At 40.4% G+C, this 27,563-nt stretch overlaps 1 protein-coding gene across 1 annotated transcript in view; it reads right to left on the bottom strand.

The window, feature by feature from the left end:
• Positions 1-1,304: 1,304 nt before the first annotated feature.
• The window catches only part of CD109 (CD109 molecule), a 137,265-nt gene continuing 111,006 nt past the window's right edge, over positions 1,305-27,563 (bottom strand). The window contains exons 24-33 of the mRNA XM_052645780.1: positions 22,754-22,835; positions 20,555-20,783; positions 19,126-19,291; positions 17,156-17,346; positions 15,857-16,012; positions 13,717-13,782; positions 11,325-11,467; positions 6,188-6,335; positions 4,113-4,215; positions 1,305-1,683 (exon numbers count right to left, since the gene is read on the bottom strand). Of these exons, the coding sequence (XP_052501740.1) occupies positions 1,505-1,683; positions 4,113-4,215; positions 6,188-6,335; positions 11,325-11,467; positions 13,717-13,782; positions 15,857-16,012; positions 17,156-17,346; positions 19,126-19,291; positions 20,555-20,783; positions 22,754-22,835 (1,463 nt within the window). The 3' untranslated portion in view covers positions 1,305-1,504. The remainder of the gene's footprint in view (positions 1,684-4,112; positions 4,216-6,187; positions 6,336-11,324; positions 11,468-13,716; positions 13,783-15,856; positions 16,013-17,155; positions 17,347-19,125; positions 19,292-20,554; positions 20,784-22,753; positions 22,836-27,563) is intronic.

Here is a 27,563-nt window from a genome sequence, read left to right as displayed (position 1 = left end):
TGTAAGGTTCAGAGCATGCATTAGATGTCAGTGGACAGCTGGTGGTCTGATGCTCACACACCTGAATCTAGAAGGTTCCACAGGACCCTGGCCAACAATGTACAGCACTGCACATCTCTCTGACCCCCATCAAACCCCAGCTTCTTTCCCAGACCACAGGGAGGTCAGTCTGCTGCAACTCATACAGATTTGGTTGTGTCCCCCTGGTGGCTCAGATGGTAAAGAATCCACCTGCAATGCAGGAGACCTGGGTTCAAGCCCTCGGTTGGGAAAATCCCCAGGAGAAGAGAATGGCTACCCACTCCAGCATTCTTGGGGAGAATTCCATGGACAGAGGAGCCTGGTGGGCCACACTCCATGGGGTCGTAAAGAGTCAGACACGACTTAGTGACTAACACTTTCACTTTCCAACTGAGCATTCCCCATGATTCACATGTGTCTCCTGGTCTAGGATCTTCCTGTCCAAGTCCCATAAGGCACGTGTGGCAATGCTCTCTGACTCTCAGCCTGAACAAAGCCTGCGTGTGGGGCTGGAGGCTGGGTACGCAGAGAAGATCACCCAGGGCTCCTCTGATCACTTCCCAGTGACCTCAACCTCTGAGCCATGGGCAGGACAGTAAAGCCCAGTCTCTCTGCTTCCCTCCAGAGGGAAAACAGGCAAAAAGCAAGGGATGGGGTATGTGACTACATCTGAAGTGGAACAACATCATTATCCTTTAAAAAAGAAAAATCACCACCTCCATCCTAAAGAAAAACACTATATCTGATCAAGAAAGATGTACTGAGACCATGGGCTTCCCAGGAGGCACTAGTGGGAAAGAACCTGTCAGCCAATTTAGGAGACATGGGTTCGATCCCTGGGTGGGGAAGATCCTCTGGAGGAGGGCATGGCAACCCACTCCAGTATTCTTGCCTGGAGAATCCCATGGACAGAGGAGCCTGGCGGGTTCATAGGATCAAAACGAGTCGCACAGGACTGAAGGGACTTAGCACAGCAGAGCACAGCACTGGCACCGCTGGGGTGGGTGGGGGTGGGCAGGGGTTTGGGGTGGATACAGAAGGCACAGAACAAGCTCTTCCCTTGGGCTTGTTTCACCGTTACTACTAAAGCAGAGACTGACATATAGCAGTGCTTAAGAATCCAGGCTCACTTACTTCTTCTAGAAAATGAGAAGAATCATCTAAAATAATGCATTTATTCTGGAGAAAACAACACCTCCAAAAAAATCCTAAAAGATTTTAAGAAGGGGAAATAAAAGAATACAGCTGCAATAATCCTTATTTTTGTTCCACACAGAAGTCAGGGGGAAAAAAACATCTATGCAGCTACACATACAAGGACCTGTTGTTATTAATACATCTCCCCCACTTCTACCCGCCTCCCAACTCATAAAAAGAAAAACATTGATTTTTCCAAACAGAGGTAATATCTGATCATGAAGACAAGACAGTCGCATGTGGCTTTTGGAAATGCAAGTGTTTCATGCAGTCTTTAGGAATCAAATCACGGCCAACGCTGCAAGGAGAACAGAAGCGCCAGACAGAGCGGGAGGAGGCCGGCGGTCAGGCGCGGCAGGCGGGCCGAGGCCGCACGGTCGCAGGGGCCGCAGGCGAGCGCATCCCCGCAGAGGTCACAGGAGGTCAGCTGCGCTCTGGAGTTGTAGCTTCTCACGGCTCGCCGCCCTGTTCAAAGAGGCAGACGTCGCTTTAGATGCCTCCTGCGTTTAGAAACAGGTCCTCTGCCAAAACTTAAGTGCCTCTGGATACACTTTTCTGAGTTTTCCGTTCTTCACATAATTTTAGTTTTCTTTACAAGAAAAACAGCAAAACTGCTCACAAGGAGCCCAAACTGCGAAGCAAGTCCAGGAGAGAAACAGTGCTTTCAAGTCCCGTTTCTGTACCACCGGCAGCTGGCCGGCATTAAAAGAGAAAAAAAACAGACCCTAGCTGCACAGCTCAGGTCAAGCGCAACCTGAAACCCTTCCTGGAAAAGGAAAGGCTGTACCTTGAGGATGTTTTAATCTCCTTGAGACTTCATTTTTGGATGACATTTTCTATGCCTTCAAGTAAAGTTCTAATCATTAGAACTACTGAAGAGAAATATATTTACGTGGACTTTATTTTAAAATGCAAAAATATGAAAAGAACTCTGTGTCATGCCTCATTTCAGTGTCTTAAAATGTTAAGCACATAGTCTCTAAAACTACTGAACTTGAGTAAATTTTATAGTACAACCTAATATTTTTAAAAATTAGATAAAGCACCGATAGCATTATAATAAACTTACTATAAAGCATAAATGATTTTTATTTTTATAGTTTTTAAGAAACTTTCTATTTCCAAATTCCTTCATGGTTTTACATTGTTTTAAATTTTATAAATATGCTTTCTGACTCTAGGGTTTTTCAGAATGGGTTTTATTATCCTGATCTTACCCATATTTTCATTTTAAATGCCCCCCCAATACATAAGTCATTTTCCACAAAAAAAACTTTACAGAGACTGAATCTTTTTTGCTTCTTATATGTTTAAAATGTTCTCCATACACCTGAGAAATATCAATTGGAGAATCTTTCAACTAGGTTATTAAATAAAAAATTTGGATAACTTCATTATTTTGTCACTGAATCTCTAGCTGAGTCTTTCATCCTTTCACCAAAAAAAAAAAAAAAAAAAATGCTGCATGTTTGTCCCCAAAATGTCCCACAAGAACTGGGTGAATGCTCTACCCCAACTCCAATAGGAAGCAAAAGATGAGAGGAACCGGCCTGTTGACTTAGGAGGAGAGCAAGGTGGCGCTACCTCTTGAATACCCTGTGAAGACTCCCAGCCATACGGACGGGTTCCTGAAACTGGAGCCGATTATCCAGAGTGAAGTAAGCCAGAAAGAAAAACACCGATACAGTATACTAACACATATATATGGAATTTAGAAAGATGATAATGATAACCCTGTATGCGAGACAGCAAGAGACACAGATGTACAGAACAGACTTTTGGACTCTGAGGGAGAGGGAGAGGGTGGGATGATTTGGGAGAATGGCACTGAAACATGCATACTATCATGTAAGAAACGAATCGCCAGTCTATGTTCGATACAGGATACAGGATGCTTGGGGCTGGTGCACGGGGATGATCCAGAGAGATGATATGGGGTGGGAGGTGGGAAGGGGGTTCAGGATTGGGAACTCATGTACACCCGTGGTGGATTCATGTCAATGTATGGCAAAACCAAAACAGTATTGTAAAGTAAAATAAAGTAAAAATTTAAAAATTTAAAAAATAAATAAATAAAAAATAAATAAAATGTAATTATCTACAACTGCCTGGGACATGAAAATGTTCACGATTCTCATGCATTCTGATGATTGTGAGCTGCTAGGAGTGCTTATTCAGGACGAATGTGATTACAAGCAGAAACATGAGCCTGCAGGTCTCACACTGACAAAAAGTCACTCCCTGACTGATCGGAGATTTGTCCTGATCAGCTTAGATGATCTCCAAACTAGATCTCTACTTTCACATTCTAAATTTCTAATACTTTATAAAGTAAAAGTTACCAGTAAAATCAAAGAAGCTCAAGTCATTTTTCAGACTATATTTTTCTTGAAATGATAAAAAAAATCTGTTATAATAAATACATTTTACCAAAACAATCTCCCTCAGTGAAGAAACAGCTAAACCCCACTGATCGTGTTTGCCAACACGGACGGTGTTCACATTCTCTCCTGAAGAAGTCTTGTTTTAAAACCAGAACCAGATGGAGTGGGTGCTTGGAACAAGAAAAGAACCTCGGAAACTGAACAGAACTGGACTCCCTGTGTCAGTTTTGTTGCTGTTGTTTTTTTACTTTTAACTGTAAGTTGAAAACCTAAAATATTATGAGCAAAAACATCATTTTAATATATGCAAAGTGCTATCTTGTGATTATATCTTGTAAATTATCCATTGTTTTCATTTAAATGGAAAGCTCACCTCCTGCTGCACCACCTTCTTCACTACCCCAACTACACCCGCCCCCACAAAGCTAATTCAATAGATGGTCACTTTGAATGAATGAGTGAATGCCTGGCTTAACTCCTGAAGTATCGGGAACTCCAGAACACACTTACTTGGTTCGTAGTAGTCCACTATGGACACTGAAGCATCTTGTGTATTTGACACTCTAAAGCTTCTCACAGCAGGAATATCAACACAAAACTGGGTTTCATTTACCTTGAAAAATACAGAAGACTTTTAAAGAGGTGGCAGACTGTGTTCATGATAAAAGACATTTCTTTCTCTTATCATTTATCAAACAGTTATAGAAATTAACATTTAGGGAGCATTTCTACACACCCAGTACTATGGTAAACACTTTACATAAATCACATCATTTGTTTTGTAAAACAATCTTTGCATGATCAGTATGGTTCTTACTTCCATTTTACTGAAACAGATACTGAGAATTAGAGTGGTTAAGGATGCAGGAGCCCAAGGTGCATGCCCCTGGCCTTAGTCCTTTACCAAAAACCGTCTTTCAGCCTTGCACCCCATCCTGGTTGTTGCTACTGACTCACCCCAGTCCCCTTCTCTGGAGAATCACCCTCAGCTCATAGAAGCCACCTCATCCACTAAGTGAAGTAACCTCAGAGTCAGGGGGGCACAGCCCCCAACCAGTAAGGTACAAAAGGCCAGCCTCTTTGCCTCCAGGAAAGATACTTAATGCCAATCTAGCAAAAAATACTAGTTAAGGAACCTGAAATTAATACATTCCTTCAAACATTTCATTACATACCAATTAGCAGGAAGTGAAAAGTCAATCAGTCAAAATGTAATGGACACTAAAACTAGCCATTAACAACAATATTACAGACACAGGACAAACTCCAAACCTAATTACATTATTAAATATATAAATATTAAATGCATTTTTCAAACCCTAAATTAGGCCCATGACTGTCAAGCAGTATTTAATATATGGAAATTACTGAATAGCAAAGAGACTTTGAGTTCGTTTTAACAGCTTTATAACCAAAATGGTTTTTGAAGTCTTAAAACAAGGAGAATATTTAGGAACTAGCTTTTTAAAAGTAGAGTCACTGCTAAAGCAATATAATTCTGATTCACACTTTGCAAAACTGGATTAAGAAACATACGTATTCCCCTCTCATAACATGAAATCCTAAGAACACTTAAAACTCAATTTCAACTCCACATATAAATTTCATGTAGATGTCAAAAGAATAAACTTACATGCCAGCAGTTTCGAGACATAACAAGTAGAGTCTTGAATTTCACACTAATCTTTCTCACAATATTTTATGCACTTTATTCCTGAATCAGTAATTTTCATACAGCAATGGGAAGAGTACATGAAAATAATATAATTATATTATATAATGATTTTCTGTAAAGACCAAACCTCTGAGAATATTCTATGATTCAAGCAGCTAACTTTTCAGTGCAGGAATGTTAACCCTTTGCGATGTATTAAACGCTTTTTCTCTCATGAAAGCACCCTGCACCGCGTCTTCACTGCTGCCGCGGGCTTTCTCTAGCCGTGGCGAGCAGGGGCTCCTCTCCAGTTGTGATGTGCACTTCTCGTTGCAGTGGCCTCTCTTATTGCGGAGCACCAACTCTGGGTGCTCAGGCTTCTCTCCGGTTGCAGCTTGTGGGCTCTAGAACGTGGGCTCAGGAACTGTGGCACATACTGCCCCGTGGCATGTGGGATCCTAGTTCCAGACCAAGGATGGAACCCAGGTCCCTTGCATTGGCAGGAGGATTCTTAACCACTGAACCACTAGGGAAGTCCCTCATGAGCATTTTAAAACATGTAATTAAAGCTTTCACCATCACCAGCATTTAAATAAATATGTTCAGCAATTCCTTGAGGCACAGGAGTTCTCTATTTGAGATCTGGACTATATTTTAGAAAACATATCACAACAGTTTCTGTGTTGAACATCTGGTATGAAATAATTTCACTATCAAGACTTTCATTAGGCTCATCATTAATAGTAATTCTCTTTAATTTTATAATAATGTCTTGTAGTGTTGACAATAGATGGTTGCCATGTGAAAGTCACTCAGGGACACCAAAAGCCAAAATAATGACATAAAGAAAACGTATAAAGGTGCTTCTGAACACAGTAAAGAGTGGTGCTGTCAGTGGTTACCGAGGTGAAACTTAGGTTTCATTACTTACAGAGTCCAAGTAGAGGTTGAGTTTCCCATGGTCATGTTCTACTTTTTTCACAGTATCACTCAGGGGAATGGCATCTGAGGACACAGTAAAACCACTGAGCAGGTTGACTTCCATAAGGGCCATGCCGCTTCTGGCTGGGCCCAGAAACCTAAATCAAGGATGACAGGAGAGACAAAAACCCTTTAGGAAAAACCTACAGCTGTTGGCAAACTATCTTCATATAGAAACTAAAACTGCCAAGTGTTATTCCAAATATGAATTGTTTCGTTGAAATAAGTTACTGTAGAAAACTGTAAAAAGGTAACCCTTTCTTTACAGGTCTGAAATTCCCATAAGTTTCAACCACGTGAGGAAGAGAACAGTGGGTCCACCTGTCAGCCAGCATGAAATGCCTACAACGCAGCTGGCTTAGGCCCTGGGCTGTAATGAGGGCAACCTATGCCCCTTCAGCAGGCAACTCTGTTTTCCAGTGGTTGATTCCAAACCGCATTGCATTTTTCATTTTCTCCAAAGTTGACTGCACTAAGCTCCCCAGCTCAAGGCTAGGAACTGAAAAAGAAGCATCACTTGACCAGTTAGCAGGAGATGGCGGCCAAGTCTTCAACAACCTTTTCTTCATCCGGTTTTAGAAAAAGAACATCCAGTAGGGAAGGTCCTTCCCTTTCTTCTCCCACATACTTGGTGCAAATTTTGTATTTTCTTTGGTCACCTTGGGAGAATGACAAGCCTGGGAAAGTTTTATTACACTGCTTGTTTTCTAACCCTGCTCTACACATTGTAAGCATCAAAGCATCTGGGCACCAACAACATTTTGTCTCCTTTAAAATAAGTATTTTTCTAAAAAAGACTAGGTGACAAGAGCTTTTACTTTGGATCTGAAGGAGCCCAGTGTTGTTATGGAAAGCAGTCTGTCTCCAAGGTGGAAGTCTCAGCATCATTCAGTTAGGTTCCTGTTGTCCTTTAAATGGCAAAAGCAAGAAGGGCCAGTACAAAATCTTGCTTTTCAAAGCAGCAAACTGATGCCTGCCAAACATGACTGATTGAAAAGCCATACAGTACAAGTGCTGACTGTGGCTGGCTGGCAACCCCAGGCAGTCAAAACCATCTGCTGGTAATGTGCTCAAGAAGAGATGCTGCTGAAAACCAATATGGGCATTAAAATTGGAAGGGTTTTAGAGACGAGAAGAACAGCCAACCTGCCTAGATTCGATGACTGCAGTGTATCATCAGAAGTGCCTTAGCTGACCTGGTCTTTCCACCAGCCAGGGGCAGAATTTGTTAAACTGCCATGCCACAGAGAAACCCTGTCTGAGGTGAGTAAGAGCTTGGACCTTACTGACGAGAATAAAGTGCCTGAAACACCAGTTTTTCTTTTTATAAAGTGTCACTGAAAGAATTCATTTAGAATGCTATTTGTATTTCATAGCAGATTTTTCTCAAAAAACTAGCTGCAGCATCTAAATCCTTTTTATAAAGCCCCCAACCCTGATTAAAACGCTTACCTTCTCCAGATCCTCCACACACACACACACACACACACACACAAAAGATATAGATGTCCTCTACATAGCAAAGTTTGTTGCCCATCTGACTCCTGATGCTGGAATAAGATTTGGAATCCTGCATTTTTACCTGAGCCCCTTATAGTGAAGCCCCATCATGGTCTAAATCTCAGTTTCACTTCTGTGTCTTCACCTGACCTCCCAATTTGCCCTTTTCAAAACTAGAATTTTATTGACTTGCTCTAAGTAACTCTTAGCAGGAAACTACCCTCCTCAGGAAAGCTCTTTTCTTGTCATTTTAGCAAAGCTGTATTGTAACTAACCTTAAACCAGGCACCCCCATGTTCTGCTCACCTCTGGCCCAAGCACACTTCTCAAATCTTTTGATCACACAGTATCTTGCCTAACCTGTTGGTTCTTTCCATAGATCAAAGGAGTACAAATGAAGAATAAATAATTAACAGATGGTCAGATCTCTTCCCTAGCTTCTTTAGTAATCTCATGAACAAAATGTGTGAACAAGACAGCACCTAGAGGAAGATCGTAAGAAGTCGACAAACCTGCATGCAGGGCAAGGTGGTGATGGCTCTGACTCCCATCTCAATGACTGACTGAGACTGTTTTCCCAGTTTCCCTCTAAAAACCATTACTACTGAGCAGAATCCTCAGGGCTGGTCTCAGAACATGAGTCCACCTTCTCCCCAGACTGCCAGTTTTTCTTATTAAAGCGTCTTTCCTTTTGACCAGCAACTGTCTCTTGGATATTGATTTCTAAACAGCCAGCAGCCAGATCAGTAACACTGTTTTCAGGAATCATTTTTATTAATTTTTGTCTCCTCTTTCAAATGTGAAGATAAGGCTATATCTTTTTGGCTAACCTTAATATTCCAAATCCTGACGCTACATAGTGGAAACTCAGCCAATATTTACTGAGTCAATGAATGACTAAAGGAGTGAATGAGGAAAGCAGGGATAATAATGGCACCAACTTTATAGAATAACTCTAAGGATTAAATGAGTTGCATGGGCAAGTCATGGTGCAATGCCTAGCATGTAAGTTTGTGATAAATGCAGATACTGTGCTGTGCTTAGTCACTCAGTTGTGACTGACTCTTTGCGACACCATGGACACTAGCCCGCCAGGCTCCTCTGTCCATGGGGATTCTCCAGGCAAGAATACTGGAGTGGGTTGCCATGCCCTCCTCCAGGGGATCTTCCCAACCCAGGGATCAAACCCAGGTCTCCCGCATTGCAGGCGGATTCTTTACTGTCTGAGCTACTGGGGAAGCCCAAATGTGGGTGGGTGTTGTTTAAATAATAATAACAATAACTTGATGTTGTTATTCTGGAACAGAGCCCAGTTTCCATCTTAGTGAAGTATAATGGGAGTCCTATTTTCTCAGCTAAAAAGGAAGCCACTGCAGAGATTCTGATATCGCCGTGCTGCTGGTTCAAAATGCCTGAATAGGTGAGGAAGGGGGCAAACACATGTGGTAATTTATACTAAAATCAGGAACAAGGAGACCCAAGATAGTAGGAAGGGTAGCAGTAATGAAGAAAACTGGGTTCAGGCAATGGCTAAGCAGACTGACCACCTGGAGGAACACCTAGAGATGACCTTAGGAGGACCTGCAGGTTCAGTATCACATCAGTGACATCCAGCCCACCAAGAGTCCAAGGTCAATCAGATGCTATAGTAAGTGTTCGCCCTTCAGTCATGTCTGACTCTTCACAACCCCATGGACAACTCCGCCAGGCTCCTCTGTCCATGTGATTCTCCAGGCAAGGGTACTGAAGTCAGTAACCATTCCCTTCTCCAGGGGATCTTCCTGACCCAGTGATGAAACCTGGGTCTCCTGCATTGCAGGCAGATTCTTTACTGTCTGAGCCACCAAGAAAGCCCAATCAGACACTATGGGATATTTAAAAAGGGCAGGCAGCAGCTCGTCAAGATCAGTGCATAACAGAGTAACACCCAGCTTAACCATAGTAGATTGACAAAGAAGAAACTATAAAGTCTCTTGATTCAAGACCTTTCTGAAGGAGTTGCTCTCAAACTGCTGTATGCATCAGAATAAGCAAGAAGGCTGAAGGTGGCTTCATAGACCCTGAATCTGTGAAGTCAGTAGTCTTGAAGTGGATACTTTTGCTTAGCAAAATCCTCAGATGCTCTGGCAGAGAAGGAAATGGCAACCCACTCCAGTATTCTTGCCTGGAGAATCCCAGGGACTGGGGAGCCTGGCGGGCCGCCGTCTGTGGGGTCGCACAGAGTCGGACACAACTGAAGGGACTTAGCAGCAGCAGCAGCAGATGCTCTGGACACAGACCAAATTTAATAGTCACTTTATTAAATGCTCCCAGAATCTGTAAGTGCCTAAATATCCAATGCAAAGATCTTCTAAATCGGAATTATTTCACTGTGTCTAAAAAAAACTAGGCTCTTCGTTGAACTTGCACACTTTTATGAAGTTCTGACTTAAGCGCATAAAACAAAGTTAAATGTGAACCTGGAATAAGTGCTTAATGGAAAAATGACCAACAAAAAGAAATAATCTATTTTGGAGTATTAATCATGATTCATTAAAGTTTTTGAATGGAAATAGTGGCAGACTTTATTTTCTTAGGCTCCAAAATCACTGCAGATGGTGACTGTAGCCACAAAATTAAGATGCTTGCTCCTTGGAAGAAAAGCTATGACAAATCTAAGTAGCATATTAAAGCAGCAATATCACTTTGCCAACAAAGATCCATATAGTCAAAGCTATGGTTTTTCTGGTAGTCATGTACAGATGTGATAGTTGGACCATAAAGAAGGCGGAGTGCCGAAGACTTTTGAACCATGCTTTTGAACTATGGTGCTGGAGAAGACTCTTGAGAGTCCCCTGGACAGCAAGGTGATCAAACCAGTCAATCCTAAAAGAAGTCAACCTAAATATTCATTGGAAGAACTGATGCTGAAGCTGAAGCTCCAATACTTTGGCTACCTGATGCAAAGACCCTGATGCTAGGAAGAACTGAAGGCAGGAAGAGAAGGGGATGACAGATGATGAGATGGTTGGACAATATCACCAATTCAATGGACATGAGTTTGAGCAAACTCCAGGAGCTGGTGATGGACAGGGAAGCCTAGTGTGCTGCAGTCCATGGGGTCGCAAAGAATCAGACATGATTGAGCGACTAAATGACAATTAAAGTTTTTATAAATTAAACCTGAGTTTTATTAAACTTTTCTATTAAAGATTATTATAAATACAAGAAAAAATTGCAAATATTGATAATTTTGGCATGTGGAGAAAGGCTTAAATACAATTAGCATTCTAGTTTGTAATCAGAAGTGTACTGTGTAACTGAAATCTTTGCTAAATATAACTCCTTATAGTGATACAGTTAGATAACTATATAGTTATATAATTATATATATAAATAGTCATATGCTACTGCTGTGTCACTTCAGTCATGTCTGATTCTTTATGACCCCATGGACTGCAGTCCACCAGGTTCCTCTGTCCATGGAATTTTCCAAGCAAGAATACTGGAGTGGGTTGCCATTTCCTTCTCCATAAATAGTCATATATATTTAATTAAATATTCAAATCTATTTTTTAAGGAGAAAGAAGGAAGACTTAAATACCAACCTTGTACACACATTCAAATCCAAGTGATTGACATCATCTTTATTATCTTTTACAGCAACATCTAGGTCAAATGATTCCTGATCTTGGATAGATCTTCGGCTTATAGAAGATTTGGAATTTTTCACGTTATAAATAACATTAAGCTGCAATAAGTAACAAAGAAGCATAAGTAAAAATTAGCAATAAACTGGTTTAATTATACATTCTAAAAATTAAGTAATGATTCTCTGGGATAAACTCAACTAAATTTGTAATTTTCAATCTAAAAAAATCTTAGTTTTACTAGCTAGCAAAGTATCATTATTTACAAATATAATTATAAAAGTTAATAAATAATGATTTTTAAAATCAAGAAAAATTGTTAGGGAATATTCAAAATTTCATAGATCATTGTGGACAATATTCACAGATATTGTTTTTTTCAAATACTATAAAACATTTCCATAAGGGAACAAGCTAAACTATTGCCGCTAATTTCTAAGCTCTGTTGCCCAGCTGGAGTCATTTTTCACAAACTGGAACTATTGGTAAGATAAATCAAATTATCTTTATCCAAAAGCCCTGGTGGAAGAGAAACCTATTCAACTGCTAAGGCTTCTTTTTGAGCATACAATGTTTTTCAAAGATGATAAAATAAATGATGGATTTCAAGTCAAGTGGGTCTTTATATCCAAGAAATCTGGCAGTTTGTTTCCAAAAAACAGCTTTGCTTTTTATCACTCAAAAGGGGTCAACATTACTGCAAACCTGAGTCTTCCTTGCCCTCCTTTTTCCAGAGCACTTTCAAAAACATTAACTAAAGGAAATGTCAATACCTATTTCTGGGTAACCAGCTTTTTTGCAATTTTCTTCTCCATTACAAAAAGTACCCATTGGTCCCTACCTTTTGTTTTCTTCATGACCAGTAGGTACCAAATTTACTGCTGTGTCCTCAGACCTCATATAAAAATCATTTGACTTTATCTATACAGTAATTTATATTTTGTTTATCAAGAATGTATTCAAACCAATTTGGTGGTTTAAGTACATATAATTTTTCAAGCTTATCTAAAATATCCTGTGTATTTACTTTTGGATTTATTATTCACATCAAAAGATAGATTGAGAATGAGTATTTTCACATGGTCTTTGTTGGTAAAGACCAATACAAATTATTCACTCTTTCCTCTTTCTATCCTTTTCATTGAATACTGTTCCTTTTAATTGTGATTTTTCCCCTGATTAAAAGAAAACATTTACTGTATTTTGAGTATTATACAAAATAATCTTCACATTATTTTTAAGTTTCCAAATTATATCTGACCATGTGCCCTAAGCACTGTGTCTTGGCAAAAGCATCTGTTCTTTCAACCAGGATAGTTGTGCTGGTTTTTGAAAAAGTATCTTTACTCTACAACAGTCTTTTTAAAAAACTTTCTCAGGGCTTCCCTGGTGGCTAAATGGTAAAGAATCCACCTGCCAATGCAGGAGACACGGGTTCAATCTCTGGGTTGGGAAGATCCCCTGGAGAAGGAAATGGCAATCCACTCCAGTGTCCCTGGGAAATCCCACATGGACAGAGCAGCCTGGCGGACTACAGCCCATGGGGGTCGTAAAAGAGTCGGACACGACTTAGCGACTAAACAACTTTCTCAGTAAAGCTGTCAGGGTTTGTTTGGTTTGTTTTTTCTAACCAAGTACATAATACATGAAAATCATGGGGATTTAAAACCATGTTATTGGGATACAAAATGGATTTTAAGTCCCCATGATTTTCATGTATTATTAAGTAAAATAATTTCCATTCAGTATTTTATATACTACCTCCATTTAACTGTACTCCAGTTACACCATAAAGGGTAGATTTCTTTGAATTTTCTTCCTATAGTAGAGCACTGAACGTATTATGCTCTAATTGTTTTATTTACAATAATATAAACATTTACATCAAAGGGACACATTTCCTATCTTCAAGTCAATTACTTATAATAGCATGTTGACCTTCATCCTGTTACATGTATATTAAGAAATGGTAAGTAAAATGCTACATATTTATCAAGTCACAATAGAAACTCTACCCAGCATTAGGTCTGAGCTATATTTTGACAAAAAAAAGGTGAGAGTTCCCAACAACTGACATGACTCATACTGGAGGATTTTAACCCTCACCTCAAAAAGTATTTAATACTCAAGAAATATTCTTCTGACACATTAAGTCATATAGTTGCTAGTCCACTCACTAGGCAGTAATAGCTCTAACACTTTTTTTTAAGATAGTGATTTATTTTACTGTGATGGAAATAAACCTTTAATAATTTTGTCATCTAAGTTAAAGATTTATCAGTGCCTCAAACCAAAGAATTATTATAGCAAGTCATATTTAACAAAACAAAAAATAAACATTATTACATACCTGACAAATAGCATATCCAAAACCATTTGCAGAAATATTAACTGCAGTTGGCTGTACTACAGCAAGCTGAATGAAAGTGAGAAAAAAGTAAATAAGGCTAAGTATCCATATCCAGGTCCTCCCAACCAGCACAGACCACTGTTTTCCCTCATCAGGAGTGTGAGCTGCCTGCACGCTAAAGCTCTAACAACTTTACATGGAAAATACACAGCTAGTGTATTTTCTGAGCTGCTGTACAGCACACGGAGCCCGGCTAGGTCTGGGATAACCTAGAGGAGTGAGATTGTTGCAGGGAGACGCTCAAGAGGGAGGGGATATATGCACACATGCAGCTAATTCACTTTGTTGTACAGCAGAAACTAACACAGCATTATAAAGCAATTATACTCCAGTAACAAAGTCCTTAAAAAGTTTAATTTAAAAAAAGGACTTCTTTTACACAGGTCACTTTGAAAATCAATTTTGATGATGATAAATAATAATTACTATGACAAAATTAATACCTTATATATGTTTTGACAATTAAAAATACTCTTTTGCAAATAATTTCATTGGTATGTAAATATACAGAATTATGGTCAGTGTCTTTAAAAATGTCACTAATTTCTGTTCATGGTTTAAATTACCTTCAGACATATGAAAATTAGATAAACAAGAATCCATAAAATAATAATGATTATTAGCAAGTTGTAAACAAAATGTTATGATCACACACTTTTCTTTTTTTTTAAATTGAAGAGAACTGATTATTCCATAAAAAAGAATAGATTGCAGCTTGCCTATTTCTTTGTCTAGACAAATCACTTAAATACACATGTGCTGGTTTTAATTAGCATCATGGAAATTAAGCATTCTGTAGCCTGAAATGTTATCGTTCAACAAATAAAAAATACATATTCAATAAAAAATACAGTTCAAACAATTACTCTCCATAATGCCGAAATAGACTCTGTGTTTTCTCCTCTACCCTACTTAATCAAAAATGCACATGAATCAAATTGCTGCTTCATCTTGTGTGTAATAGAAGGCTTCACACAATTATTTTTCAAGTCAATAAAATCCTCCTTCCTTCCCCACTCACCTTACTTCCTCCCACAAATGTTAAACAGTAAATAAGTATTTTCTTTAGACCTGGATCAAGCATGGTAGGAGATTAAAAGCAAAAAGTTGAAAATACAGTCCAGTACTGATACAAGATTAATAGAGGGTATTTTGGGGTATAATTTTTTTTAAAAAAAGAACTTTACACAGCCCCACAAGTCAAAAGTTATGGGTAAAGCAGATACGAGGGGTGAAGGCAGAGGAAGAGCACATTAATGCTATGGAAGCCCTTCTGTCGGGACTGACGCAAGAAAGATAAGAAACAGAAGTCACCCCTTCTGCCTCAAGCCTCCCTTAGCATCCAAGCCCCTGGCCTTTCTGAGAACACAGCAACATGCCATCACTGACCTGGACCATCACCATCCCTTCCTTTTCCTTTGCTATCACCCCTTCTCCCTCAGGTTCTAGTCTTGAAGTCACTGCTTTCCCCCATTACCCTCAACTTCCTGCAAGGTTAGTCAAGGGAATAAACTTAGGGTCTAGTACAGTCCTTGATCCCATTTTTAAGGAAAAAATTCTACTACTGGTTCTATCAGCTCCTAAGGGGAATGTAGTACAACCAAAAGGAACATGGTCTTTGAAACAACGGGTTCAAATTCTAGCTCTACTGTCACCAGCAACATGATTGTGGGCAAGTTACTTAAACTCCCTTAGCCTTGGTTTTATAATATGTACAGTGGGATAAAAGTACTTGCTTCTTAGTCTTGGTTTGAAAAGTAAATACAATTTAACACACATAAAGAAATTTGGCACAGGGTCTGCAAACAGTAGGAGCTCAAAGGGTATTCATTCATCTCCCAATACGACAGGACCTATGTTTTCGCCTTTTTTAAATCTTTGCAAAGTTCTCATCCCCTTCTCCCTTCCCCCACTCAGCAAATTCAGCCACAGGAGGGTACTCCTTCCTGTCAGGACAGGGCTCTGGGAACAAGTTTTTGTTGAAGTCAACAGAAAGGAAAAAAAATAAAAACAGAAAGGAAATCATCAGCAGAAGGGATCATCTACACAGATATTCAGATAACCACCCCCTTGTCCACACCTCTGCCATCTGGAGGAGAAAGGGGTTCTGTGTGTCAATCACAAACTTCACAGGACTCAGTGAACTGGGCCCCTCCACAGTCACTTGGATATTTGTCTCTTCTACATTCATTAAAGCTGCAAATTCAGATAGGGCCTTCAAGGCCACAATGGTGTCCTGTTGTGGGGAAAAAAAGATTTGTGCACATAAGCATATATTAAGGCTTCCAAAGAGTAGCTTTCAGTAATGTTTAGGATACCACTAGACACTCATCCACCTTTCTTGGGTGGGGAGCTCGCCTAGGTCCACCTTTGAATTTGGTTGACCTGGATACAGCAAAGACTCAGAAAACATCTGCTGACTAGAGCTGAAATCCTACTGTACCGGATACCACAGGCAGAAAATGGCTACTAAGACAGGGAACTAATTTATCCTATATGAGTATCAGATATGATGTCTGTATCAAAGATGGAAAAAAAATAAAATTAATAACTTAAGCCTTTAAAGTTACTAAACTTTTAAACTGCCATGTAATTTTATGAAGTCATGAAAAAAAGGAACCACATATTGTAAACATATATTATATATATATATAAAACCAGTCAATCCTAAAGGAAATCAACCCTGAACACTCATTGGAAAGACTAATGCTGACACTGAAGCTCCAGTACTCTGGCCAACTGATGTGAAGAGTCAATTCACTGGGAAAGACCCTGATGATGGGAAAGATTGAAGGCGAAAGGAAAAGAGGGCGGCAGAGGGTGAGATGGTTGGATGGCATCACCTGTTCAACGGACATGAACTTGGGCAAACTTCAGGAGATAGTCAGGGACAGGCAGGCCTAGCATGTTGCAGTCCACGGGGTCGACTGAGCAACTGAACAACAACATATACATTTAATTTTGTATATAATTAGTTTGGGGCTTCCCTGGTAGCTCAGCGAGTGAAGAATCCACCTACAATGCAGGAGACCCTGGTTCAATTCTAGGGTCAGGAAGCTCCCCTAGAGAAGGGATAGGCTACCCACTCCAGTATTTTTGGACTTCCCTTGTGGCTCAGATGGTAAAGAATCTGCCCACAATGTGGGAGACCTGGGTTCGATCCCTGGGTTGGGAAGATCCCCTGGAGGAGGGCATGACAACCCACTCCAGCATTCTTGCCTGGAGAATCCCCATGGCTAGAGGAGCTTGGCAGGCTACAGTCCATGGGGTTGCAAAGGGTCAGGCAAGACTAAGCACAGCAGAGCAGAGTTAGTTTTACATATACATAGTCATTTATATAAATAAATAGCTAAAGAAACTGAAAGTGATCATCACTCACCTGGGTAGATGCAAAACCTCCCCAGCTATTTCTCTGCCTGCTCAGCCACCTCATAATCGGAATTCCCTCAGGAACCTGATGCTGCAAGAAATGTGAGAGCAGCGCATAGGCTGCGACTTCAATATCCAGGGAGCTCGGCTGCCAGGATTCAGACAGTCTGGATACCGGCGACACCCAGAATTGGAGGCCCCCTGCAGGAGAAACGTGGTAACAGTCTGGCCAGTTACAGAAAAATTACACTTGATATCACTGAACATTCCTACACTGGTCCAAGTTCTCCTTTACTAGCATAAAAATACACATATTTCTATACATGTATATATTTCTGCCAAGCAAATATATGTATAATCACACACACATACAAACAAACATGTCTCTTCTTAAACTTATTAAAATTTATAAATTTTCATCCTTTTCCTATTACTTATATTTGAGGACATTTTGATGAAAATATTTTCCCAAGAGAAGTCCCATATGTCTGGCTCAAGACTAAACAGCTATAAATTTTTTGAAAAAACCCTAGTATATTCCAGACCATCCCCAAATATTTTCAGACACATTGGAAAGAAACTTATTCTGGGAATCTGCCATTAAGCAGCTCTAACATTCTGGGAAACACTCCTTTTTCCATTATCTGAAAGTCAGTGTTATAAGTTCAAAACCCAAGACCCCAAGAAAAAAATGAGAGACCGTGGCCAGCTCAACAATCTTCCTAGAGATAGTCCTACTAGCCCCCGGGAGAAACATCCTACTTAGTACCCACTCCCCCTTCTCTCAAATATTACCGTTTAGATGATGATTACATTTGAGTGGAAGGTAACACAACTACCACTTAGCCAAGCAGAGAAGCAGAAATGTCAAGGACTACTGCAGCCACTATGCAATAAATCTTCTAGCCCCCAGCACTGCAATAGGTAATAAGGATTTAACCTAAGATATTGCTAACAACTTGGGTTCAATCCCTGGGTTGGGAAGATCCCCTGGAGGAGGAAACGGCAACCTGTTCCAGTATTCTTGCTCGGGAAATCCCATGGACAGAAGAGTCCATGGGGTCACCAAGAGTCAGACACGACTGAGGATACACGCACTGCTAATAATAACACAATGTTTTTTACAGTCTCAGAAGCCTCTAAAGCACTTTCCATAATTAGCCTGTTTTGAATTCAAAGAGATTCAAAATCAGTCGACATCACCTAAAATTATTTTTGCCCACCCCATCCCCTTCCACCACACACACACACACACACACACACACACACACACACACACCTGGATCCCTGGCTACAGAGGCCATTTGGGAAGTAATAACATGTATACTTTTTGTCCTACTGTAGCCCACAAGCAGTGCTCATTCCCAAACTAACCCTAACCCTAATCCCTAACCCTAACCCTAATTGAGACTGGATGGTGGATGTTAAAAAATGTTATGATGTTAAAAAATGTTTATGTTTAAAAAATCATACACACAGCTTGCTAATGGCATTTCTGATATTTGCATTTTTATTAGCATTTTAATTCACATTTTTGAACACTTGCTACGTGGTAAGCCTTGCACATTATCTCATTTAATCCTCACACCAATCCTAAAAGAGGTGTTATTCCCCTCTGACAGATAGGGAAACTGAAGCTCAGAAAGGTAACAGAACCAGAATTTGAGCCCAGGTCTTTCCAAAAACCATAGCCTTAGTGATCACTCAAGGCCACAAAACCAGAAATGGCATCAGACAACTGGAAGGGTAACAGACACAAGGCAGAACATGTCTAAAAGAAGGAAACACCCAAGGCACGAAACTCTAGAAAACACCTTGGGGAGAGCAGCCGCAGGGTGACCATGTCAACCCACCGTGATTTTACCCGCATCGCATTTTCATCCTATTCAGATGTTAAGTGTAATCACCCTCATATCTGGTGTACAAAACTCTCTCATATCAAGCACACATTTCACAATGCACAGGGGTTACACGCTTTACCTTCCTGTTCCGCTCTCCAAGTCAGCGCATCCAAAGCTTCCTTGGCTTTAGGGCTCCTCCCAGATGACAATGCGTAAGTTACAAGTGCCAGGGTGTAATTGTCGGAAATTCCCCTATCGAATTCAGACTCCAAAAACTGGATAGACTCCTGCACATCAATGTTAGGCTGGAAAGAAAAGAACACACATTTTGCTATTCACCATGACCTGTTACCACATACATATTTATATAAAAAGTATTTTCAAACATTCATTCAAAAACAATTTCAGTGTCTATTAAGCATCTGACTTTGTCCCAGACAGTGGAAATCACCCCTGATCACTGACAATTAAAGATCTGCCACGTATTTTGAAAAAATACCACTTATCAGGTTTTACAAGCAAATAGGCACCATTCTGTAAAGGGAATAAAACATAAGAAGTGGTGCTTTTGCCAGTGTTTCTCCCATTGACTATCATGAACTAAGACAAGGACATAAAATGTATCCTGAGAAAGATACTTCACATATATGATCTAAGGTGCTGAAGCTCTAAACTGAGAGGAAACGTTATATTCTACATGCCTAGTACTAGGCTAGGAAAACTGCAGGAGCTTAATATTGAGAATGGCTGCTTTTGATTATTTGCGGTCGGCAATAAGCAGTAAAAGGCATCAATCACTGAGACAGCTCTGGAGCAAAATTAAGCTCATTCGCATAACTTTCTGGGCACACCCATCCTCACCCAGACATCCATGCCCACTTAACATGCTTTTTAGAGTGTGGGTGTACTTTTTACTGGGGCTTCCCAGGTGGCACTAGTAGTAAAGAACCCGCCTGCCAATACAGGAGACGTAAGACAAGCAGATTCAATCCCTGGGTGGGGAGATCCCCTGGAGGTGGGCATGGCAACCCACTCCAGTATTCTTGTCTGGAGAATCCCACGGACAGAGAAGCCTAACAGGTCATAATCCACTGGGTCACAAAGAGCCAGACATGACTGAAGCTACTTAGTACACAGGCCTGTACTTTTTACTAAATTAGTAGACATTATAGTTGCTTCAGGGTAATTTAGAAATTAAAAAAAATCCTTTACAATCTAAGTTTGCTAGAACACATTCCCAAATTCTAAAGACTTTTCTGTCCTCTAAAAAATTAATTATCATTATCCAATGATAAAATATGTGTTGACTTATCTTACCAATGACAAGAACACTTAATGTTACAAAGCATTTTTAGAATTCTCTTAGCTTACTCAAAAGAGTGAGTTGATATTTTCATTCTCAGCTATTGGAATGTATCCACAAATGCAAAGCAAAAGCGTACTCCAATTCAAGACTTCAAATGTGATGGAATATTGCAAAATTCTTTATGTTTCCAGATATGTATTTGACCCATCAAGACCTACCTTTCTTGTGATTTCCCACCCATTATGTATTAAAGATTAAATACCTGATACTTTTTATATCCCAGGAGAGAAGTCACAATATAAGCCGTAAGAGTTACAGGACTTTTATTGCCACCTTGAAGCTCACTGTGGATCACTCTTCCTGGCTCCCAAAATTCACCGTTGGATTTCTGATGTCCTTTGAGCCAAGTATATGTTCTGTGTAACACATTCTGATCAATGTCTATGTAAGGATCAGCTTCAAGGAAACATCTTAAAACAAAAGCTGACAACCTTGGTGAAAAGGGGGAAAAAATTGCATAAAATACACTTTATAAAATCCTCCAAATTACACCAAGCAAGAAAACACCAACAATAACACTTTTCCCCCACCAAAAGATTCTCCAAAGGGCCAGTCACTGAAGAAGGAGCAGATGGACAGAAAACAACCAAGAGACAGAAAGTAAACAGCTCAGCCAGGCAGTGGGAATAGTTTCCCGTAAGTGTGGTGGGGAAATTCCAGGTCAACTCACAAAACAGCAGAGTCGGCAAAGAACCTGGAAATCATCTCATCCCACCTCATTATTTTATAGGCTGAGAATCTGAAACTCAGAGAGAGTTAAATAAATTGTCCAAGGTTATTCACCTGTGGACTGTTCTGGGTATTTACCTAGGAAGATCTCATTGCACGTTTGGTTCAATCCTAAAGCAATGGATGAAGTATGTTTAATCCACAATCAAACTGTAGTACTTTTAAGTAGAGCAAATGGATATTTCTATCCTACAGGACAGGAATCGGCAAATCACAGTCTGTGGGCCAATACTGTCTGGGCCAAATACAGCCCACCGTCTCCTTATATGTACCTCTTCCCACCCCTACCCTCCACCTAAAACAATTTTTGTTGTTGTTGTTGTTTTAAGGAGAAAGGAAGATAGGGTGAAGGGAAGAAGAAAAAACATGCAACTGAGGTTCTATGTAGCTGACAGTGCCTAGCATATTTACTGTCTGATCCTTTAAAGAAAAAGTATGCCAATCTCTGCTACAGAACACTAAATATTGAGGTGAAAAGAACATCAAGCAATAAAACACTGAAACCTTTCTACTAATGGATCTATATGCTGACTCATGCCAAAAGAAAGTCTGAAGCAGATCTGATTCATCCTATAAAAGATTTAGTGTGGTAAATATTACTAAGATTCAATATGATGCAGTTCTCTTTAACTTTGGGTTTGCAGAAGAATTCACTTCCAGGTCCCTATGAAGTTAGGCATGGCCACAGGACCAGCTCTGATCATGATAAAGTGATAAGAAATCTTACACATAGGCTGAAGCTTTTAATTGCCAGTGCTGGATATCGCAGGCTTCTGTCCCCAGACTGCAGCAAGCCTGGAGGCTCTGGGTGAGATAGAGAGATAGTGGCTGAAACAAAGATGCAGAGCCCCCTGGTGACCCACAGTGGAAATGCAGCATGTGCATAATGTTTGCTAATCAACTACTGAGATTTAGGTTTTTACCACAGACAGCACACTTTAACTAACTCTACTGATATAATTAGCCTGTCTTTTTCTGAATGTAAACAAAGTTGAAGATAGTTCAAGAAGAGAGTAATCATTCAATTCAAAATCAGCCACACAGAGCTTTCATTCTGGAGGAAACTCTGAATGTTCATTATTTGACCCCCTCAGTGTTTTTTCACAAAAAAAATAACCTTAAAGAAACGACATTGACTGTATTACCACAAAATTCATGTTGAATTGTCTCTGATTAAAAAAAAAAAACCTGGACTCCCCAAGTGGTCCAGTGGTTAAAACTCTGAGCATCCACTGCACGGAGTATGGGTTCAATCTCTGGTCGGGGAAATAAGATCCCACATTCTGTGCAGTGAGGCCAATAAATAACTAAAACATTTTTTTAAGTGATCTTTAAAAAAATCTTAAAAGAACTATGTCTCAATACCCTGTATTTCTAACCAATTTTTCTTGCCAGCTGCACCATCATCATAAAGTATTTTATTGCTGCTTTTCCCACAAAAAAAAAAAAAAAGAGAGAGAGAGAATTTATGGCCTATCTTTTCTAAATAAAAGCGTCTGATTTATTAGTGTTTTAAAGCCATATTTGAAAGGGAGAATCTCTTTTAAATTCAGTCTCTGGAAAACGAGGCTCCAAGCAGATACAGAGATGCATCTGTCAATTTCACGGCCATCATGGCCTAGTAAGAGTCGATTCCGTGACACAGACTCGTTCCACTAGCAGAAACACTTACCAAGTGCTTCCAGAAGGGTCATCATTCCCGAAAGCACTGAAAGAGCCATCTTCCCTCTGATAGAGCAGTTCTCTCTGGTAACCTGCAGACAACAAAACGATCAGCAATGTAATCAAGTTGCAATGAATGGAAGTTTCTAATCATGACTTCATATTGAGGAGACATGGGCAGAAAATGGGAAAGAGAACATGAAATCAAATAACACTGAATATTTTCCATATTACATACTGTGGGAGATTAAGAACATCAGGGCTTTCCAAGTAGAATGCACAAATTAAGAACTGAGATAGCCCCAAACTGGAATAAAGTCAGAATACTGTTACACAGCCAACATTTCTAGCCATTTGAAAGCAGGTAAATTAGGGACTCTCCTAGCGCTCCATCAGCTAAGACTCAGCACTCCCAGTGCAGAGGGCCCAGGTTCGTTTCCTGGTCAGGGAACTAGATCCCACATGCCACAACTAGGACTTGGTACAGTCAAATAAATAAATAAAAAATAAAGCAAGTAAATTAAAAAGTGGAGTATTTAAGTCTGGCATTAACTACAATGGTTTCAACGCTTGTATGCTAAGTTGCTTCTGTCATGCCCAACTCTTTGCAACCCCATGGACTGTAGCCCACCAGGCTCCTCTGTCCATGGGATTCTCCAGGCAAGAATACTGGAGTGGGTTTCCATTCCCTTCTCCAGGGGATCTTCCCAACCCAGGGATCAAACTCAGGTCTCCCTCATTGCAGGCAGATTCTTTACTGTCTGAGACATGAGGGAAGCCCAATTTAATATGAAATATTATGATAAGTAAGTTATCCAACACTGACTGTGTGTCAGGAACTGGTCAAAGCCCTTTACAGGTATAACTCTGATACTCCCACAACTCTATGATTATCGCATTTTTTAGAGATGAAGAGACAGGAACTCAGAACACGTCATGTGCAAGGTCACACATTGGTAGGCACTGAAGTTAGGCACTAGCCAAGGTCAATCTGTTTCCAAAGCTGCTGCTTCCTACTAATTCACTGAGCTTTTTCAATAATTAATATATGAAAAGTCCTTTCCCACCACCCGTCCCCCCGGGGACCGTAAATTCGTTCTCTGTAAGTCTGTTCCTGCTTTGTAAATAAGTTCGTTTGTATCATTTCTTTTTAGATTCTACATATAAGGGATGTCATATGCTATTTCTCTTTCTCTGTCTGACTTACTTCACCCAGTGTAACAACCAACAAGACCTACTGCACAGCACATGCAACTCTGCTCAATGTTACATGGCAGCCTGGATGGGAGGGGAGTCCAGGGAGAATGGATACATGTATAGGTATGGCCGAGTCTCTTCCCTGTTTGCCTGAAACTATCACAACATTGTTAACCAGCTACACTCTAGTAGAAAATAAAAAATTTACATATATATTAAAAGTCCTTTGCACAGTACCTTTCACATGCTCTCAAAAAACAATAGACATTGCTCTCTAACATGGGTGTAGAAAAGGACTTTCTAACCATCCAAATTTAAGGGGAAAAAATGATAATAGCAACAAAATTGTTTTAAACTTTCCCATGGCAAAACACTAGGGGCAAAGTTGAAAGACAGATGACAGACTAAAGGGAGGAGAGGAAGGGAAGGGGAGAAAAGGCAAGGGATGCTCCAGGTCCCTCCAGCACTAGAGGAGGTGCTTCTGTGGGAAGATGGACCAACCTGAGGGGAGGACCAAGTGCCTCGCCTGAGTCACATCAGCGGCAGTTCCCAGGATGGGTTCCTGTGAAACCTTCAGAGAGATGAGATCAGCACGTAGGGAAATTACCCCTCAGCTAGCTGACCTCCAACCATCGCCATTAATATCAACAACTGGCACCGTTCTTTCTCCGGGAGCAGCCAGCCCCGAGGAGGGGGATGACTCGCAGATAGTTTCCAGGTACGGAGTACATTTCCTGAGCTGGTTTAGGTGAAACTGAGACTCCAAACCTCCAGCTCTGCTCCCGGGGCAAAAGAGGAGGGAACCAGAACCAAGAGGATCTCCGGTGAGGCATCCTTCCCTGTCTGAAGCCACCCATGTATCATGAAACAACCCGTGGCTACTTGTCCTCCAAGCCATCCAGTTCCATAAGAGAAACAGACAGCTTGCTTGGCTGTAAGCTTTATTGTTAGTATAGTAATTCAGTGTTCCCGGGTAGTCACCTAAATTGGAGACTTTTCATCTCCAGATGAGAAAGGCAAAAACATGGTTTTCTCCAAAAGTTTATGAGGAAATAAGAGTATTGCCTTTAAGTTCATAGTTTCATGAAGAGCTCTTGCATTAGAAAGTAATATATAATCAGAATTAACAGACGCTTCTAAAATTTAAAATAATGATGCATGAACTATTGTTTATAAAGGGTCGGACAAAATATATACATTGTGGGTCGTGAATTTTCTTTGGAATAGTCATGAATGTAAAATATGTACAATTTATCATAATAAAGAGGAAAGTACCACTCATAGAAGCACATAGAAAAGTAAAGTTCTAAACATAATTTGTCTTAGTTTATCACAAGTGTCACAACTGCATACAAATAAAAGAAGTAAAATCAGCTGTTTGTGGCTGTATCAATATCTTTCTCTGGCCAAAAAAAAAAAAAAAAAAAACCTGATTAAAATATTCTCTATACTAAAAGAAAAGTATTCATTATCAACTTCCTTACTCCTTCTGATATGAAATGGACAGTGAGAAATTCACCAACATTTTTTTTAGCATCTTCACTATTGCCTCTAGCCATTCTTGTGAAGGCCAAATGCAGCATCAGAGTTCTGAAACCTATTGTTCCCCGTCTTTCTTTCAACAGAGAAAATATAATGTGTTTTCAACTAAGTTTGGTCTTACTTGAAAAACTGAGCTGCAGGAACTACATTTTAAATATTTGAACAAGTTTTCATTTTATGACTCTCTTTTTCTTTTTGACAGTAAAAGATACTTCATTCAATGATGTAACTGTTGTTTTGATAAAAAAATAATAATAATACAGGGTTAGGTCACAGGGCTCCTGGGCCAAGCATAATTTAAGGAAAACCATGCGCTGTTCACAAATGTATTTAATAATATAATCATGACTTGTGTCAAAGCCACTTTAATCCCTTAAAAAAATTAAAACAACTATGGTATATTTTTTAAAACTTTGGCAAACATGATAGCAAAAGGAAAAACAGAGTCTCTGAAATGAGGCACTGATCTCATAATGAAAATCATGACACAGAGAAGTTTTTGTCTACTACTTTATAACTAATACGATTTAGTTCATCATGTGAAAAGATGCATTTTTGAGGAGCTCACTGGAGAAGACTCTAGAGAGTCCCTTGGACTGCAAGGAGATCTAACCAGTCCATCCTAAAGGGTGTTCATTGGAAGTCCTGGGTGTTCACTGGAAGGACTGATGCTGAAGCTGAAACTCCAATACTTTGGCCACCTCATGCAAAGAACTGACTCATTTGAAAAGACCCTGATGCTGGGAAAGAATGAAGGCAGGAGGAGAAGGGGACGACAGAAGATGGTTGGATGACATCATCAACTCAGTGGACATGCCTATGAGCAGACTCCAGGGGACAGTGAAGGACAGGGAGGCCTGGCGCGCTGCCCTCCATGGAGTCACAGAGAGTTGCACACGACTGAGCAAATGAACAACAACAGCTGGACTGATTCCCATCAGCCATTTCGCCAGCTCAAAAGGTAACAGGTTCAAATCTCTAGTCACATTTCCTAGTTCATAAAAACCTGCCAGAGCCAGGTAGACACTGTGGTGTTTAGAAATAACCATGCATCGTGGAAACACCTGAGAGATCTTCTAGACTCAAGCTCCACATCAGGATGATCAACCTAAAGCCCAACGAAGTTAATGCTGATACAAATATCTTCACCCATTCTTCACGTACTGAGGGGCCCAAATGGTAACCCTATGGAGAAGAGATTCAAGCAGTCCCCACTGCCAGGGAGCTTACCTTCTAGGGCAGGAGACAGTCAGATAATGGAAAAACAAGAACATTTTAAATAATGTCAAGTGTGATGAAGAATATACTAAGTGGCATAACTTAAAAATATTAAATGGCATAATTTAAGTCAGAGCTACTAACAGGCCAGAGAAGGCCATTTTGAGGAAAACACCACTTAGATGACCAGAAAGAACCAGCCTTGGAAAGATGTGGAGGGAGAGCACCCCAGGAGAAGGCAGGACAGGTGGGAAGACCCTGCGCACCGCGGCCCTGGGAGCACACCAGACAGCGGGACAGAGCCCTGAGGGGGCAGTTGCAGAAGTGAAAGAAGGGTCCGGTGTTCACTCAGGGCCTTCAAGCCCCGGCCAGGAATCCGCAGGGTAACTTATGAAAGTCTCGTGATCTTGACATTATCCAAAGATCCTTTCTATTATAAAATATGCAGAAACTGAATTAAAGGAAGGTGAGCATGTTGGCAGAGTGTTATTCAGGAAGCCACTGGAGTAGCTGGGGAGCAACCACGCGTCAGAATAAAACCATCGGCCTGGGATGGGGAGAGTGGAGGGACTCACTTGTTTTTAGAGGCGGAACAGGCAGCACTGACTTGCTGACCTGAGGTCCTATCTCCTAGTTTAGATACAACTAAGTATATGACAGCTGGTAGTTCCTGGGCATTTACTCTACGTGAAAATACTTCATTCCATCTTCAAAACAGCCCTGAGAAGTGGGTGCTCATTTACCCATATCTTACAGGTGGAGAAACGAGGCTGGGAAACCAGCCCAGAGCAGGAAGCACGGTTCAGAGCCCAGGGCTGACAGCCCCCACCGAAGCCAGAACCATGGCTCCACCCCGCGCGGCG

Source organism: Budorcas taxicolor, chromosome 9 (assembly GCF_023091745.1).
Source record: "Budorcas taxicolor isolate Tak-1 chromosome 9, Takin1.1, whole genome shotgun sequence".
NCBI classification, from domain to species: domain Eukaryota; kingdom Metazoa; phylum Chordata; class Mammalia; order Artiodactyla; family Bovidae; genus Budorcas; species Budorcas taxicolor.
Note: the sequence above shows the minus strand (reverse complement) of the source record. Positions and strands in the feature narration are given on the sequence as shown.